Source organism: Haemaphysalis longicornis, unplaced genomic scaffold (genome assembly GCF_048455015.1).
Source record: "Haemaphysalis longicornis isolate Haplotype H1 unplaced genomic scaffold, Haemaphysalis longicornis Haplotype H1 scaffold_1, whole genome shotgun sequence".
NCBI classification, from domain to species: domain Eukaryota; kingdom Metazoa; phylum Arthropoda; class Arachnida; order Ixodida; family Ixodidae; genus Haemaphysalis; species Haemaphysalis longicornis.
In genome coordinates, this window is record NW_027526203.1 from 277,590,744 (window position 1) to 277,605,822 (window position 15,079).

The 15,079-nt window shown below is 47.1% G+C and overlaps 2 protein-coding genes across 2 annotated transcripts in view; both read left to right on the forward strand.

Moving 5' to 3' along the window:
- The window catches only part of LOC144158983 (substance-K receptor-like), a 481,277-nt gene that overhangs the window by 224,662 nt on the left and 241,536 nt on the right, over positions 1 to 15,079 (forward strand). The gene's annotated exons all lie outside the window — the stretch shown is intronic.
- LOC144146590 (uncharacterized) lies at positions 6,090 to 11,344 on the forward strand. Its single transcript, XM_077678532.1, has one exon. The coding sequence runs from the start codon at positions 6,138 to 6,140 to the stop codon at positions 10,257 to 10,259; it is 4,122 nt and encodes a 1,373-aa protein (XP_077534658.1). The 5' UTR covers positions 6,090 to 6,137; the 3' UTR covers positions 10,260 to 11,344.

Consider the following 15,079-nt stretch of genomic DNA (forward strand, 5'->3'; position numbering starts at 1 on the left):
AACTGGTGGGGAAACAGCCCCGCCGGTAGCGTAGTGGTTATCGCACCAGACCGGTATTCTGGAGGTCGTGGGTTCGGATCCCTCCCGGCGGGCATTTTTTCACCAATTTCTTTCTGACTCAAAAAATTCTTCATCTGTTTCTATGACCTACCACAACCTCCCCTTTGCTTTCCGAGGTTTTCTTGACTGCCAACCCTTATTTTCTGTCTTATTTCACCGAGCCCCTCATTTCCCATTTTCTGTTTCGCTACATGCTTAGCGAGGGCCTCTGTTCTGGCAGTCTTGGTGCCAAAGGTAGCTTAAGAGGGTTCAACGCTGGTCGACCACTCTCGACATGTCGTAGGCACTCATGTCACGGCCCGGGGTTTAAAAGAAGGTCCCCTTCACCCCGTGTAGTCCGAGTGGCGCTCGCTACCACTCCCAAGTACAGGAAACAAAAAATGCGTTAGCATAAATACCCGAGAAACTGGTGGGGAAACAGCCCCGGTGGTTATCGCACCAGACCGGTATTCGGGAGGCCGTGGGTTCGGATCCCACCCGGCGGGCATTTTTTCACCAATTTCTTCCTGACTCAAAAAATTCTTCATCTGTTTCTATGACCTACCACAACCTCCCCTTTGCTTTCCGAGGTTTTCTTGACTGCCAACCCCTATTTTCTGTCTTATTTCACCGAGCCCCTCATTTCCTATATACACATATATATATATATATATATATACATATATATATATATATATATATATATATATATATATATATATATATATATATATATATATATATATATATATATATATATATATATATGAGACAGAAATATAGTTTGACAGTCAAGAAAACCCCGGAAAGCAAAGGGGAGGATATGGTAGGTCATTGGAACAGATAAAGAATTTGGAAAGAAAGAAAGTGGAGAAAAATGCCCGCCAGGTGGGATCCGAACCCACGACCTCCAGAATACCGGTCTAATGCGATAACCACTACGCTACTAGCGGGGCTATTTTTTCCCTCCACTTTCAAGGGTATGTATTTATGTCAATGTAATTTTTTCCTGTGCTTGGGGGTGGTAGCCAGCGCCGCTCCGACTTCTCGGGGTGAAGGGGACCTTTTTTTTAACCCCTGGGCCGTGACTCGAGTGTCTACGACATGTCGAGAGTGGTCGACCAGCGTTGAACCCTCTTAAGCTTCCTATGGCACCAAGACTGCCAGAACAGAGGCCCTCGCTATGCATGTTGCGAATCAGAATAGGAAATGAGGGGCTCTTTGAAAATAAGACAGAAATAAAGTTTGGCAGTCAAGGAAACCTCGGAAAGCAAACGGGAGGATATGGTAGGTCATTGAAACAGATAAAAAAATTGGAAAGAAAGAAAGTGGATGCATATATATAGCTTCAAAATGGCTTTAAGAAGCTTTTATTGGGAAATATTTTGTTGACAAACAAAACGATAAAAGAACTTATTTAAGATAGGTGCATGAAATTAAGTGTGGCCGCTCCATTTTTTGGTCTTTAGATACAAACTGTTATCCCCGCAATAGCATTGAACATGCAGAAGAGAATGCAACTCATATCCGAAAGCTATAACGGGCTGTTTTTAGTTACTCAAATCGGGGCTATGAGACGTACCGCAGTTGAGGGCTCTGGATTAATTTCGACCACCTGTGGATCTTGAACATGTGCTAAAAATCGAAACAGTGACGTTTTCGTTATTCTCCTACACCAGTAAAGCGACCATTGCTACCGATATCGAACCCGCGTACTTGGGTACAGCAGCACAACGCCTATTATGGTGCAATGCGGAACCGTAAACAGTTCCGAAGGGAGGCGCGCCTTCTGACCGATCATCAAATATGTAGAAGGTGTTCCTAAACACCAATTCAGCGTCGTTTTAGAAGTTATGTACTCAACCACGCTTGTGGTCTGCTTCCACACCGTTGTCACTCAGGGAGTAGCGTCTCAAGGCATCGTTTTAAGAGCTGGCCTGATGTCAGTTGGGCTGTTATCTTGATGGTATAGAGAAACGTACCTTACGGCACTTCTTAGGAGAATATTAAATATTTGTGTCAAAACAGGTACTTTCCCCAGTGCTTGGGGCATAATGCGAGTAGCGCCCAAATCATGATCAGGTCTGTCTGGGTGGATACTTCACTGAGTCTTATCACTCATGAATTAAATCACTTTCTTTAATGTCCGTTTTTTAAAAAGTGATCCAGCTCCGCAAACGTTATCTGTAATATGGGAAATTTGTCTCAGAGACATAAAGATAGGGGATAATCAGACGCCTATTTCGACTTACACAGAGTGTTCAACATCATCAGACACAACATTTGTGTTAGCAAGCTCTCATAGCTTAACATCGAGAATTTTGTTGCTTTTGTACAAAGTATTCATCCCAGAAATAGGTCTGGCTATATAAACGTGGACGGGTTCCTATTATTTCAGTTCTAATTCAACAAGAGCAGAACACCAAAAGGCCCTATTCTAGTGTTCTCTAGCTGTCGATTTGTGTTTCCGGCTATTATTTCGTGATAAGGCAACCACTTTTCCCCTTCGATGATGCCATTATCAAGGATTTTTAAAAAGTAACTTGTAGTCTTAACTGGATTGATTTAAAAGACACAATCTATACTTATTCGGCTTCGTTTGGGCAAAACTAGATATGGAAAAGGTACTGTACTACACTGGAGACAGAATATATAGCAATCATGAACACAGTGGACCATCTCTCGTTGCCATGTTCAGTACATTGGGTGGTCTTTGATAGCTGAGTGTGTTTTTGCTTACGCGTCTTACAGATACCCTGCCCGTTAGTGCTGTTGGTGCTGCGTGTCGGGTATACAATGAATTATGTCGCTTTGACTATTTTTAGAACTGTATAGATTGATCCGCCTTGACAGACTTGAGTGCGCCTACCGGGCTTAGGGTGGCTGAAGTAAAAGAAAAAAAAGCGCTAGTGTTTATAATGTGCAACAAAAATTTATTTCAGTTCCTTGGCGCTGCATAATTAACTGCTTATAATGACGAAAGAATAAAGTGAAACTTACGGCCATGGTGACACGACGAGTAGAGTTTCGTGTGCACGTTCAGCTAATACATGAGGCAAGCCCTTTTAACAATTTCCTTTGTCAGGCACGTATGCCACACAACAGAACAAGAAAACTGCGCACATTCAAGATGTTATCACGCCTCACGATGGTTACTGGTAAGTTTTAGGTCCCAGAGCCCGCATAATCTGCATTGAGGGCTAGTGACATATTCGGAAACATACGGACTACATTTTATAAAAACACACGAGCGCCCGTAACGAAGTAACGAATTTATTTGGTTAGATTCATTATTAGGCAGTTTTCTGTTTCCTTTTAATTTGTTTCTTATTCCAACACGTTAATTGGTCATATGGTTGTTCCTTCCTGGAGATAGTACAATGTCCACAGTGACCTCTCATTTTAAAACAGTCCGTTGGGGAGTGCCCTAGAGTCTGCTGATTAGAGTCGACTTTGCTGATCCTAGTGTTATTTTGCACCATCATAGAGAAAGGGAACTTCCAAACGTGTAGCGTATAGTTCAGCAGTCGTAGTTTACATACTGGACGAAATTCGGCCTTCGCGAACTTGTTTTATTATGTATTTAAGAAAGCAGATCTAATATACTGAATGGTGTGGGAATGTGAATATATTTTGTGCCCTCACTGAGGGTCCTGTTGGCGAGTGAACCTTCCATTACAGCGGCCAGGTTTAAAGGGACGTTTTGGAGAAAAGGACAATGAATACCCGTTATGCAAAATAAAGCATAATGCCAGCAAGCTTTACTTTGTTTGCAGTGTTTATGCAGGGATGCCGAAGGTTAAATTAAACATTTACCATGTCCCTTGATGGAGCCTTGAAATGGTGGTGCTCTGGGCTCCATTTTCAGTAGCACGTGCATTCGATAGCAGCGCTACATCCCCAAGGATAGCATGTTGACCGTCTCCCTCTTCCCCTGAAATGGATGTCCCGCCGGCTGACAGCCAAAGTGCGAGAAAAGACAAATGGCTACACCGGAGCAAGATCGATTAAGCTTTATCCTTCCCTTGGCCACCAAGGCACAGCTGCTACATTATCAACGAAGTGATAGAGCGAATAAACTCCGGTTTTAGAGTTTTTTTACATGTCTGTGAATGCTAATTGTCATTACTATTCAATCATGGTTAAGTATACGCCATTGCAATATAACTGTCTATTCGATAACGTGTGATAAAAGAACCCAAATGGAGAGTACGAAGATGAAAGATGCGGTGACAATATACTGGACGCAATTCCCCGCAAATGAATGCTCACACACTGCATGAACCACCAATAGTGACAAAAAACAAAAAAGCAATAGAAAACGAGGGAACAATACAAAGTGTTTTAAAAAGCATGAACAAGAAAAGCAACAACCCCGTGCTGCCACCACCATCTCCTTGGTGACTTCGCGGGACTACATAGTTAATTATGAGGGCGTAACAAGGCAGTTCATGCAATTTCCGATGCTTCAGTTAAGTCACCCGTGAGGTGAGGAATGTTTTGCGACAATGGTGAATTTCCTTCAAACGGGTTGTTGGTGAGCTGGTTCACCATTACGGAAAGAAGATTTGGCGCAACGAAGACACGGACGGCGCCAGTTCTGGCCTTTGACCGTCCGTGACTACATTGCGCTAAATCTTCCTTCCGTAATATGAATTTGTTTACAGTCAGTGCGAACCCGTATGCGTCCAAACGCTTCCTGCTTTCGCTCCTGGCCCACTGTCCGTGTGCTTTCGCACCCTGTGATTGACAGAACACCCTGGCTACCCTGAATACTTCACGCCGCATTGCAGAAACCTCAGGGCAACCTGTTGTTAGGATCGGCCAACACAGGAATTCCTCGCAAGCCCTAGAGCAAAGTGTGTGTGGATGAATCACCCAGAGGCACGAGGAGGCAAGAAACCCTGGCGCCAGCGGCGGCGGCGGTTTCAAGTGGCGGCTTCTATATCCTCGGTTCACCGGACTCTGCGGGCCACTTCTTTTCTTCATACACGTATGAAAGAAGGGTCCACCGAAAGGAAGCTGCAGTTTCAAGTGCCCAAGCTCTTCGGTTTCCAACCATCGGCGAGAGCAGGAAGTCGCTTGTCTTCACGTGCTGGGAGCCGTGTTGAAATTCCGTTCTCACGGGGCCTCCAAAATGAAGACTTGCGCAAAGTGGTGCAACTCCGGCACAAGACACGATCCATGACGTGGATATTCACCCTTTCCATCGAACGAGTGGTCCGTGTGCATCAGCCACGCCTCATGTCGTGGGCGGTACATCAAGTGTCGTCCACTGCCCGCCTGATTGGACAACCTGGGTGAAGTTAAATTCCCTAGCCAGGGATCTGGGGAATACGAACTCTATTTAAACGACTGTATTCGTGTTATTCTTGTTCTCCTGTCTCGATTGTCATCATGTAGAATAAACCTCCTGTACAGTTTCCTCCTAAGCAGTCATCTCGAGTCTTTAGTCCGACACCATGGCGAGCCGGGACCTGCGGGCCTGAACGAGTCAGACAACCCAAGGGCCCCTCATCTCTAACACTGGTTGGCAGCAGCTGGGATGGACCGTGCCTCATCGTGCTGTCTCTGCGGGTGAGCGTTTGGCTTTTGCTATGGGATTCGCCAGGCTTCAGATTTTGAGAGAATAATCTTGCACTGGGAATCAAGCGCTTGTCAATTGAGAAGGGTTAATCTCAAGACATTGCTTGGAAGCAGAGCCAAAGCAAAGCAGAGAAAGCGGGGTCATGGACCTAATGAAATTGCCAAAGTCGGACTTGCTCTTGTTATGCGAGGAACTGTCAGTAGAAGTGCCAAGCAAAATAACGAAAAAAGAGCTGTGCAAGATCATTCCTAAAAGCGTCGAGAATAACGACGAGCTTGTACATGCATGGAACTTGGTTCGAGAAGCTAAAGAGAAAGCGGAACAGGAACAGAAACGACTTCAGGAGGAATCTGAACGAGAGTGGGAGAAAGAGAAGGAATGGCAAAAGTGGGAAGCTGAAAAAGCGGAAAGAGAGCTAAAGCGACTGGAGCTTGAAAAGGAAAGACGAAAAGATGGCGGTAGCGCGAGAGCCGAGACTGCTGAAAGAACATGCGAGGCAGTATCGTATCGGATGGATAAGTACATGCATCCATATGAAACTGGACGGGACATAGGATTGTACCTAGGAAATTTTGAGAGAACTTGTGAACGGGAGAACTTTGCTCGCGGTACTTGGACACAACGGCTTCTGACACTCTTGCCATGTGAAGTAGCTGAAGTGATAGCGAGACTTAGTACGGAGGATGCGGCGGATTACGAGAAAGTCAAAGCCAGCCTGCTGAAGAGATACAGGCTTTCAGCTGAAGCTTTCCGCCAACGTTTTAGAAGCTCGAGCAAAGGCGACAGCGAGGGCTATCCGGATTTCGCGTATGGCCTTAAGACTAACCTTTTGGAGTGGCTTAAGGGAGCAGGGGCCTATGAAAGCCGTGATGGAGTTGTCGAATGCATTTGCCTTGAGCAATTTTATCGAAGCATCCCCCAAGCGGTGAAGCTGTGGGTTCAAGACAGGGAAAATGTCGGCACAGTTGAAAGAGCCGCAGAGCTAGCGGAAGAGTACGCTACTCGCAGAAGGTTGAGCACAGATGAGAGTGCATCACACGCTAGAAACGTGACGCGGAGTCATGTTCCCAGCAAAAAGAACCTTTCTTCGAAAAGTTCCGTGCAGGCGGAGGCGCCAAAAAGAGTGCCGGAAAAGCGGGAAGATCAGTCGAAGAGAGAGGGTGCAGACAAAGCAGGAAAAAAAGAGTTTGAGGCTAGTAGGCCACTTCGCTGCTACAACTGCAATGGTGTCGGTCACTTTGCAGCCAAATGCACCAAACCTAGGGTAGTGTTCAAGTGCGTCGATGAAAGCGACGAAAATCTAGAGCTCCTTAGGCCATACTTGCACAAACTGCAAGTCAATGGAAAACCTTGCAACGTGCTTCGGGATAGCGCCGCAACGATGGACGTTGTCCATCCGTCCTACGTTGCAGCAGACGATTTCACGGGGGAAGTCGCATGGATAAAACAGGCGGTGGAGGAACACAGTGTATGCCTGCCAATGGCTCGGGTGAGGATTTGCGGGCCGTTTGGGGAGCTGATCACTGAAGCCGCAGTCTCGAAGGCCCTGCCACTTCAATACCCTTACCTCTTCTCAAATCGATCGGATCGATTGCTTAACGAGGGAGGCCAGAAACTCGGAGAGGGAGTGGTGCAAGCTTTGACAAGGTCTAAGACTCGCCAGCTCGCCTCTCAGTTAAGTCAGATTCCCGAACCTAAGGTAGCCAGAGAGGCACACGCCAACCTACCATTGGAAATACTTGAGGAGGAAGAAGTGACGGGTTGTCAAAGGCAGATAGATGCACAAGGCTATGACCGAACAGGGACGATCACTGAGCCAGCAAATGAAGCAGAGAGCTCTGAAGGGGCAGTGTTATCTCCAGCTTCACGCAACTTTGATCGCCTTCTTAAGGTTAACCGGGAGTCACTAATAAAAGAACAGAGAGAGGACCCCACTTTGGAGAGATTGCACGTTACGGCCAAAGAAGGCATTGCTCGACGCAATATAACTGTGCATGAGAAAGGAGGCTTACTGTATCGCCACTACCAGGACAAAAAAGGCAAAACACTCGATCAGTTAGTCGTGCCTGGAAGATATAGAGCGGACATTTTGAGTCTGTGCCACGGGAATGGCTGGTCAGGGCATCTCGGGATCAATAAAACAAAAGAGCGGCTGCTAATGGAATATTATTGGCCAGGATGTTTCAAAGACGCGGAGCGCTATGTAAAATCATGCGATGCGTGCCAGCGTGTGGGCAAATCGGGGGAGACATGGAAGGCTCCACTGAAAATTGTGCCACTGATCTCGGAACCTTTCCGTCGGCTTGTAATAGACACAGTAGGCCCTTTGCCCAGGACTAAGTCAGGCTACAAGTACCTGCTTACCATGCTGTGTCCAGCCACAAAATTTCCCGAAGCCATTCCGTTGAAAGAACTGAGCTCCTCAGAGATAGTTGACGCTCTTCTATCGGTGTTCGCGCGTATAGGATTTCCGGCCGAAATCCAGACGGATCAGGCAACAGTTTTTACGAGCGCTTTGACTACCACGTTACTAGAGAGGTGCGGAGTAAAGTTGCTACACAGCTCAGTGTATCATCCGCAGTCTAACAGTGTGGAGAAATGGCATTCGGTTCTAAAGCGGGTGCTACGTGCTCTGTGCTATGAGCACAAAGAGGACTGGGAGAACTGTCTGCCGGCCACATTATTCGCTTTGCGTACGGTTCCCCACGAAGCTACGGGTTTCACCCCAGCGGAACTTGTGTACGGAAGAGCCCTGCGCTCCCCCCTCCGAATGCTGAGAGAAATGTGGGAGGGCACAGGAGAGAACCAGACAGTGGTAGAGTACGTGCTTCAACTACTGGACCGCCTTAACAGTACGAGGGAGATAGTAAACCGCAATATGAAAGCTTCCCAGGAGGCTTCCAAAGTCTACTATGACAAAAACGCCCGCCTTCGAACTTTCCGCGTGGGCGATCGCGTCATGATTCTTCGGCCATCGAGGAAAAATAAGCTGGAAGTTCACTGGGACGGTCCTGTAGAAGTTATGCAGAAACTTTCTGAGACGAATTACGCGCTAAAGATTCCAGGAAGAGGGAAGCAGGTGAGAATTTATCACTGCAATCTCATGAAGCCGTACATGGAACGCAGCGGGATCGTAAATCTAATGCTAAACGAACCCGAGGAGCTCGATAGCGAGATTTTGGATTGGAAGGAGAACGCAGGAGATAGCGTCAGCGTGGAGAAAATCGTGGCTCTTTCTGTAAATACAGAATCTCTGAGTTCGGGCCAGATTAACGCTCTAAAGCGGCTGTTAAGCGAATTCGCTGACCGATTCAGCAGCCGTCCAGGAAAGACACACCTCCTGACGCACGAAATAGAGCTCACGTCTGACGAGCCGATACGGTCAAAACCATACAGGGTATCACCTCGGCAGAAGGAGATAATGGAAGCTGAAATACAGCGCATGCTTAACTTGGGGGTAATAGAGCCAGCTGAGAGTGACTACACCTCACCGCTGATTTTAGTTGAGGCACCAGGCAAAGAGCCTCGTCCCTGTGTAGACTACCGAAAGCTGAATGCTATTACCAGGGACCAACTATACCCGATTCCCAACATAGAAGAAAGACTAGAAAGGGTGAGCGGCGCAAAATTCATTTCCACCCTCGATCTCGTGCGCGGATATTGGCAAGTACCGCTCTCAGAAAGTGCGAGCAGGTATGCCGCTTTTATCTCGCCGGTTGGCACCTTTCGACCCTTAATGCTTAGTTTTGGGCTGAAGAATGCCCCCTTCAGTTTCTCGAAACTTATGGACATCGTACTCAGGGATATGCAGGGCTTTGCTCTCCCTTATTTGGACGACGTCGCTATATTTTCAGAAACGTGGGAAGAGCATCTAGAACACCTTAAGAGCGTGTTTTCTAGGTTGCGAGAGGCCGGACTAACTATGAAGGCGGAAAAGTGTAGGTTTGGTTGCGCTCACGTGGCTTACTTGGGCCATGTTGTCGGCCAGGGAACTAGGAGTCCATCAGAGCTAAAAATTGCTCCGATAGTGGCATTTCCCCAGCCTCGAACTAAGACGGACATTCGATCCTTTTTGGGACTGGTCGGATATTACCAGCGGTATATCCCGAACTATTCACAGCTGGCAAGCCCCTTAACTGACGCGTTACGAAAGGGAGCACCCACTGAAGTACCCTGGGATGCCGAAAAAGAAAACGCATTTAAGAGTCTCAAGGCAGTGCTTATGTGCCGACCTCTGCTCCGAACCCCTGACTATTCTAAAGAGTTTATAGTCCAGTGTGACGCCAGTGACAGAGGAATGGGTGTTGTCTTAAGCCAAGTGGGCGACGACCGCGAAGAACACCCGATTCTGTACGTCAGCCGTAAGCTGACCTGTAGAGAGGAAACGTACAGCGCTTCGGAAAAAGAGTGCGCCTGTTTAGTATGGGCGGCGCAGAAGTTGTCGTGTTACTTGTATGGAGCAAAGTTCATCTTTGAGACCGACCATTGCCCTCTCACGTGGTTGAGGCAAATGTCCCCCAAAAATGGTCGCCTGCTCAGATGGAGTCTAGCTCTCCAGGAGTATAATTTCTCTGTACGCTACAAGAAGGGAAAACTGCATGCGAATGCGGATGGCTTGAGCCGACTGTTATGAGGCAACTCAGTTGGATCGCCTCCGGGGTTTCTTTTTATTTTAACCTTGTTTAGGGCAGTCGGCCAATGGCGTTTTCTACAGGACCTATACCCTTGCTTTGGCGGCACCAAAATTCAGCCAAAATCAAATAGCTTCTGTAGTAAAGTGTTTCGTTGTCGGTGCAGGAAGCCTGGTGGGTCTTTGGCGAATTCTGAACGCTTGCGTGTGGGGCGGTGCGGTGTTGCATGGGATAGCCCACTGGTGCTTCCCTTTGTTAATTGTTCAAGATCGTATGTCCCTTGGTGGAAGACGGCCCCTACACCCAGTTCCAGGCTCATCTCTTCCTGCCCAGCGGTCGTCAACGCTGGCCATTCGAGATTTTTCGGGCCGCGGAGGAGCTGTTAGGATCGGCCAACACAGGAATTCCTCGCAAGCCCTAGAGCAAAGTGTGTGTGGATGAATCACCCAGAGGCACGAGGAGGCAAGAAACCCTGGCGCCAGCGGCGGCGGCGGTTTCAAGTGGCGGCTTCTATATCCTCGGTTCACCGGACTCTGCGGGCCACTTCTTTTCTTCATACACGTATGAAAGAAGGGTCCACCGAAAGGAAGCTGCAGTTTCAAGTGCCCAAGCTCTTCGGTTTCCAACCATCGGCGAGAGCAGGAAGTCGCTTGTCTTCACGTGCTGGGAGCCGTGTTGAAATTCCGTTCTCACGGGGCCTCCAAAATGAAGACTTGCGCAAAGTGGTGCAACTCCGGCACAAGACACGATCCATGACGTGGATATTCACCCTTTCCATCGAACGAGTGGTCCGTGTGCATCAGCCACGCCTCATGTCGTGGGCGGTACATCAAGTGTCGTCCACTGCCCGCCTGATTGGACAACCTGGGTGAAGTTAAATTCCCTAGCCAGGGATCTGGGGAATACGAACTCTATTTAAACGACTGTATTCGTGTTATTCTTGTTCTCCTGTCTCGATTGTCATCATGTAGAATAAACCTCCTGTACAGTTTCCTCCTAAGCAGTCATCTCGAGTCTTTAGTCCGACACCATGGCGAGCCGGGACCTGCGGGCCTGAACGAGTCAGACAACCCAAGGGCCCCTCATCTCTAACACTGTGCAGTCTGCATGCCACGTCTGATTTGGTGTTATTCTTTATTATTTACTTTCTTAATGGGGGTGGGCGAGGGGCAATGAAGGCAACGTTTACGTCCATACCATTCCATAACTCCCTGAACTTGCGAGATGCTTGACAGCATGACTGCTGAACGCGTTTGCTTCGTTTTTTTATTTGACTAGTCGTTTAAATTATGCTGTTTTCTTTTGCTTTAAAACCACTCCCGCAATTTCAAAGAGAAAGCGAGGGGTGTCGAGAAAAATGTAAGACTTACCTGACTGAAAACCGTGCAGATGTAAAATCTCTCTCTCTCTCTCTCTCTCTCTCTCTCTCTCTCTCTCTCTCTCTCTCTCTCTCTCTCTCTCTCTCTCTCTCTCTCTCTCTCTCTATCTCTCTCTCTCTATCTCGAAGAAAAAGCAAAATAAGCATAGTGTGCGAGCTATCGGACGCGGCATAAAGATGGTGCGGAGGTGGTGTTACCTACGAAATTCGACCATAAGGAGGCGCGAATTTTGTACACCAGAGCGGGCGTCGTGCCACTGACATGTTGCGTGCCACGAAAAAAATGTTAGCCGACAAAATGGACACCCCTTTCCTACACCGTGCCTCATATGATGAGCAGCACTCTAAGTCAAGTTCACCTTCATCGCCAACCGCTCCGAACAACTCGTGCAAGAAATAGTTCATAGCAGAGTGGAAGGAATAACCGTAGTATAAGCCCACCGTCGAATTTACCTCGAAACAGAGAGATACTTCACTTAGAATACTGAAGAGTGGAGGCAGAACAACGCAGCCACACAATTATGTCAGGCCTGACATGAAATTTTGTGCTACCCTTTCGCTGTTTTTGTTCGCCTTTTAATCCGTATGCATCCTTTGCCGTGAACACTAACGAAAACAGCGTGCTGTCTTGTATTGCCCTTGTGTAATTACCCTTTCAACAACAAAATACTCCAACTAACTCTCCCCTGTGATTGAGTCTGTTTTCCTGACAGTGGATATTCCACAAATGGTAATTTCAGCCTTTTGTACAGATGTCTATGAAGAAATGTGTATTCAGTTATTCAGTCGAAGTTTCTAATGCACTGCCAATATAAATTGAGCCGTAATATATCTCTTGCTACCGTGTCTTTAAAGCCACAACTATATAAATGTATTGTTAGACCGAAATTAAAATATGCGTCATCACCGCCGCTGTAAATTAAGCCGCAGTTTTGCCCTTCCTTCCGTGTCTTTAAAACTACTTCTACATAAAACCCTTGGAGGATAGAAATTCAAATATGCGTAATCGATTTTGGACCTTCATATGAGCATGTTGGCTTCACCATCAGGGCGAGATTCGGGCTACTTCGGACCGGCTGAGCTCTTCATTGGGCAGCCAACTTTTATTACGGCGTGCTTTGATTGTAGGTTAAATGTTATAGTGATTTAGAATGTACTTGGAGTATGCTTCTAATATATTTCACCTGCCTACCCAGTGTAAGTAAGAGTTCGATAAACAAAGGAAAAAAACTATGTGGGGTGGAGGAAATACGACGTGATGAAGCAGCATTAAAAAAAAAGAGCGAAAGTATATTTGAAACAAGCAGGAGGCAGCAATAAAGGGAAAAACTTGCGCTCTAAAACCGACTTCTGCGCACTAGGTGTGCTGAAGCATTCAAATGCAGCGGGCGACAAAAATACACATGCAGAAGAGCAGTGCCCAGCAGCCGCGAAATCAAAATAAAATAAGGAGAGGGTATGAACGTTCCCCTTCCTCCTTTTATTTTATTTTCACTTCGCAACTGCTGGGCACTTCTGTACTGCATGTGTATTTCTGTATAAGCAACACCGAATATCTCCTGGGAGTATTGTCGATCGATCAGGAAAGAAGAGTCACCGTACCATAAAACACGCTATCTAGTGTAGTTCGATGTGGACAAAAAGCAACTTGCAGAACTTGCCCAGTGGACGAACGCGGTGGATAGCAGCGCAGACCAGACGAGACTCCTTCCGCGCTTCGATGGATGGGCACGCAGGATTTCTTGGAATTTGCCCACATTGACATGTGAGTGGCGAGGCCCGGATCGAACGAACCGACCCGTTAGCAGGGCGCCTTCACAGCGCAGCCACGAAGATTCAATCCTATTCTTTTTTTTTATTCTTCCTAGCTCTTGCTTTTCAAAGAAAGCATCTACGGCACGGAAACATGCGGGTGCGACAGAAATGCATTGTTTCACTGGCACCCTTCGACCGTTTCCAGTGCAAAGCTGCCACTGGGCTACCGTATCAGTTCGTTGATTGCTTAAGTAACCGATTCAGAGGTCCTTTTACTACTGATCTGCACCTATACTTGTACTTCCACGCAGCGTCCGTTATTTTCCCTCGTTTACGTGTGCAACCCTTACAGCTAGCAATTTCGAACACGATAAGATGTGACTTTTGGCTTTTTTTCTAAAAAAGAGATTGGCTGTAAAAAAATTTGAAAATGGCCCATTTTCCTGAGGAAGTAGGCAAGCAAGGAAGCAATCATACCTCGTGATTTCTCACCAGATGGCCCTCCAGACCTGCCTGGAAATCGATTCACCTAGACGAATATCTGCCAATCTCCTGCACTATACCAACTGCATGGGGACATTGAATTTGAAATTGGGACAGTTTTTTTACATAAGAAGAACTTCCAGATTTTTCTTGAAAGGGTCCGCATTTTTATGATTTCTTGCATCAGCTGTAACAAATATCTGACCCATGACAATATTCATCATCTGGCTATAAAACATGTGTACGAAACTCAGAAAGCTTCCTCTTATCGGTGGTGTAGTGGTAGCCAAGTGGTTATGACAAGTGGCGCAATAACAAAGAAGGGAGGGGTGAGGGGACGTGGTCCCTGGTGGCCAGGTGGCAGTTGGGGAGTCGTATATGTCTGGAGACTCTTCTCTTTCTGTCGGCTTGACTAGGAGTAAATGGCAAGGATTGCTCTGGTAACTTCTGGTTACCCGAATGCACCAGTGATGTCAGTTTCTATCCTCTTTTTGCGAGTGCTGACCAGCACCAGTAGCGTCAGCTTTCGCTAGCCCGGACTTCAGCGTGGCCTACCCGTTTAAAGACGATGTTCTTCTTGCATGGGCCGCTTCACATAATGTTTTATTTCTCTCTCTCTCTCTCTCTCTCTCTCTCTCTCTCTCTCTCTCTCTCTCTCTCTCTCTCTCTCTCTCTCTCTCTCTCTCTCTCTCTCTTGCTTACTTGCTTGCTTGCTTGCTTGCTTGCTTGCTTGCTTGTGCTATTCAAACGCGAAAATTTTGGTCTGCCTGCCTGCCTGCCTGCCTGTCTGTCTGTCTGCCTGTCTGTCTGTCAGCCGACCGACAAAAGTTGAAAGAGTTCATGAATGAGACGTTTATATAGGCAAAACATTGCCAGACTACTAATAAAGGGGTCCTGAAAGGTGTTTGAGCACACTAAATGAACTAGCGCAATTGATAGATTGGGTGGTGAACGTCATGTGTGCACGTATAACATTTTTACGTGCAATGGAACGCTCACACTTTCGTTGCAAAGTTGGTTGCCGCGTTCCCACCCTTTCCTGCGTGTTTCTGGGCTCCGCCATCCTCCCGAAAGTACGTCATCGATTCTACCAAGTGCGTCATGAAGGAGAAATCTTGCAGTTGAACGGCTTTTTCTCGCTCTTCCTACGATGAGAAGCGTCGTCTGCTCAGCGTTGACGGGTCGCGGCGACGCCTTTGGTTAGTT

Excerpts from the sequence above, each read along its gene's own strand:
- LOC144146590 (XM_077678532.1), top strand. The coding sequence starts at position 6,138 with ATGGATAAGTACATGCATCCATATGAAACTGGACGGGACATAGGATTG.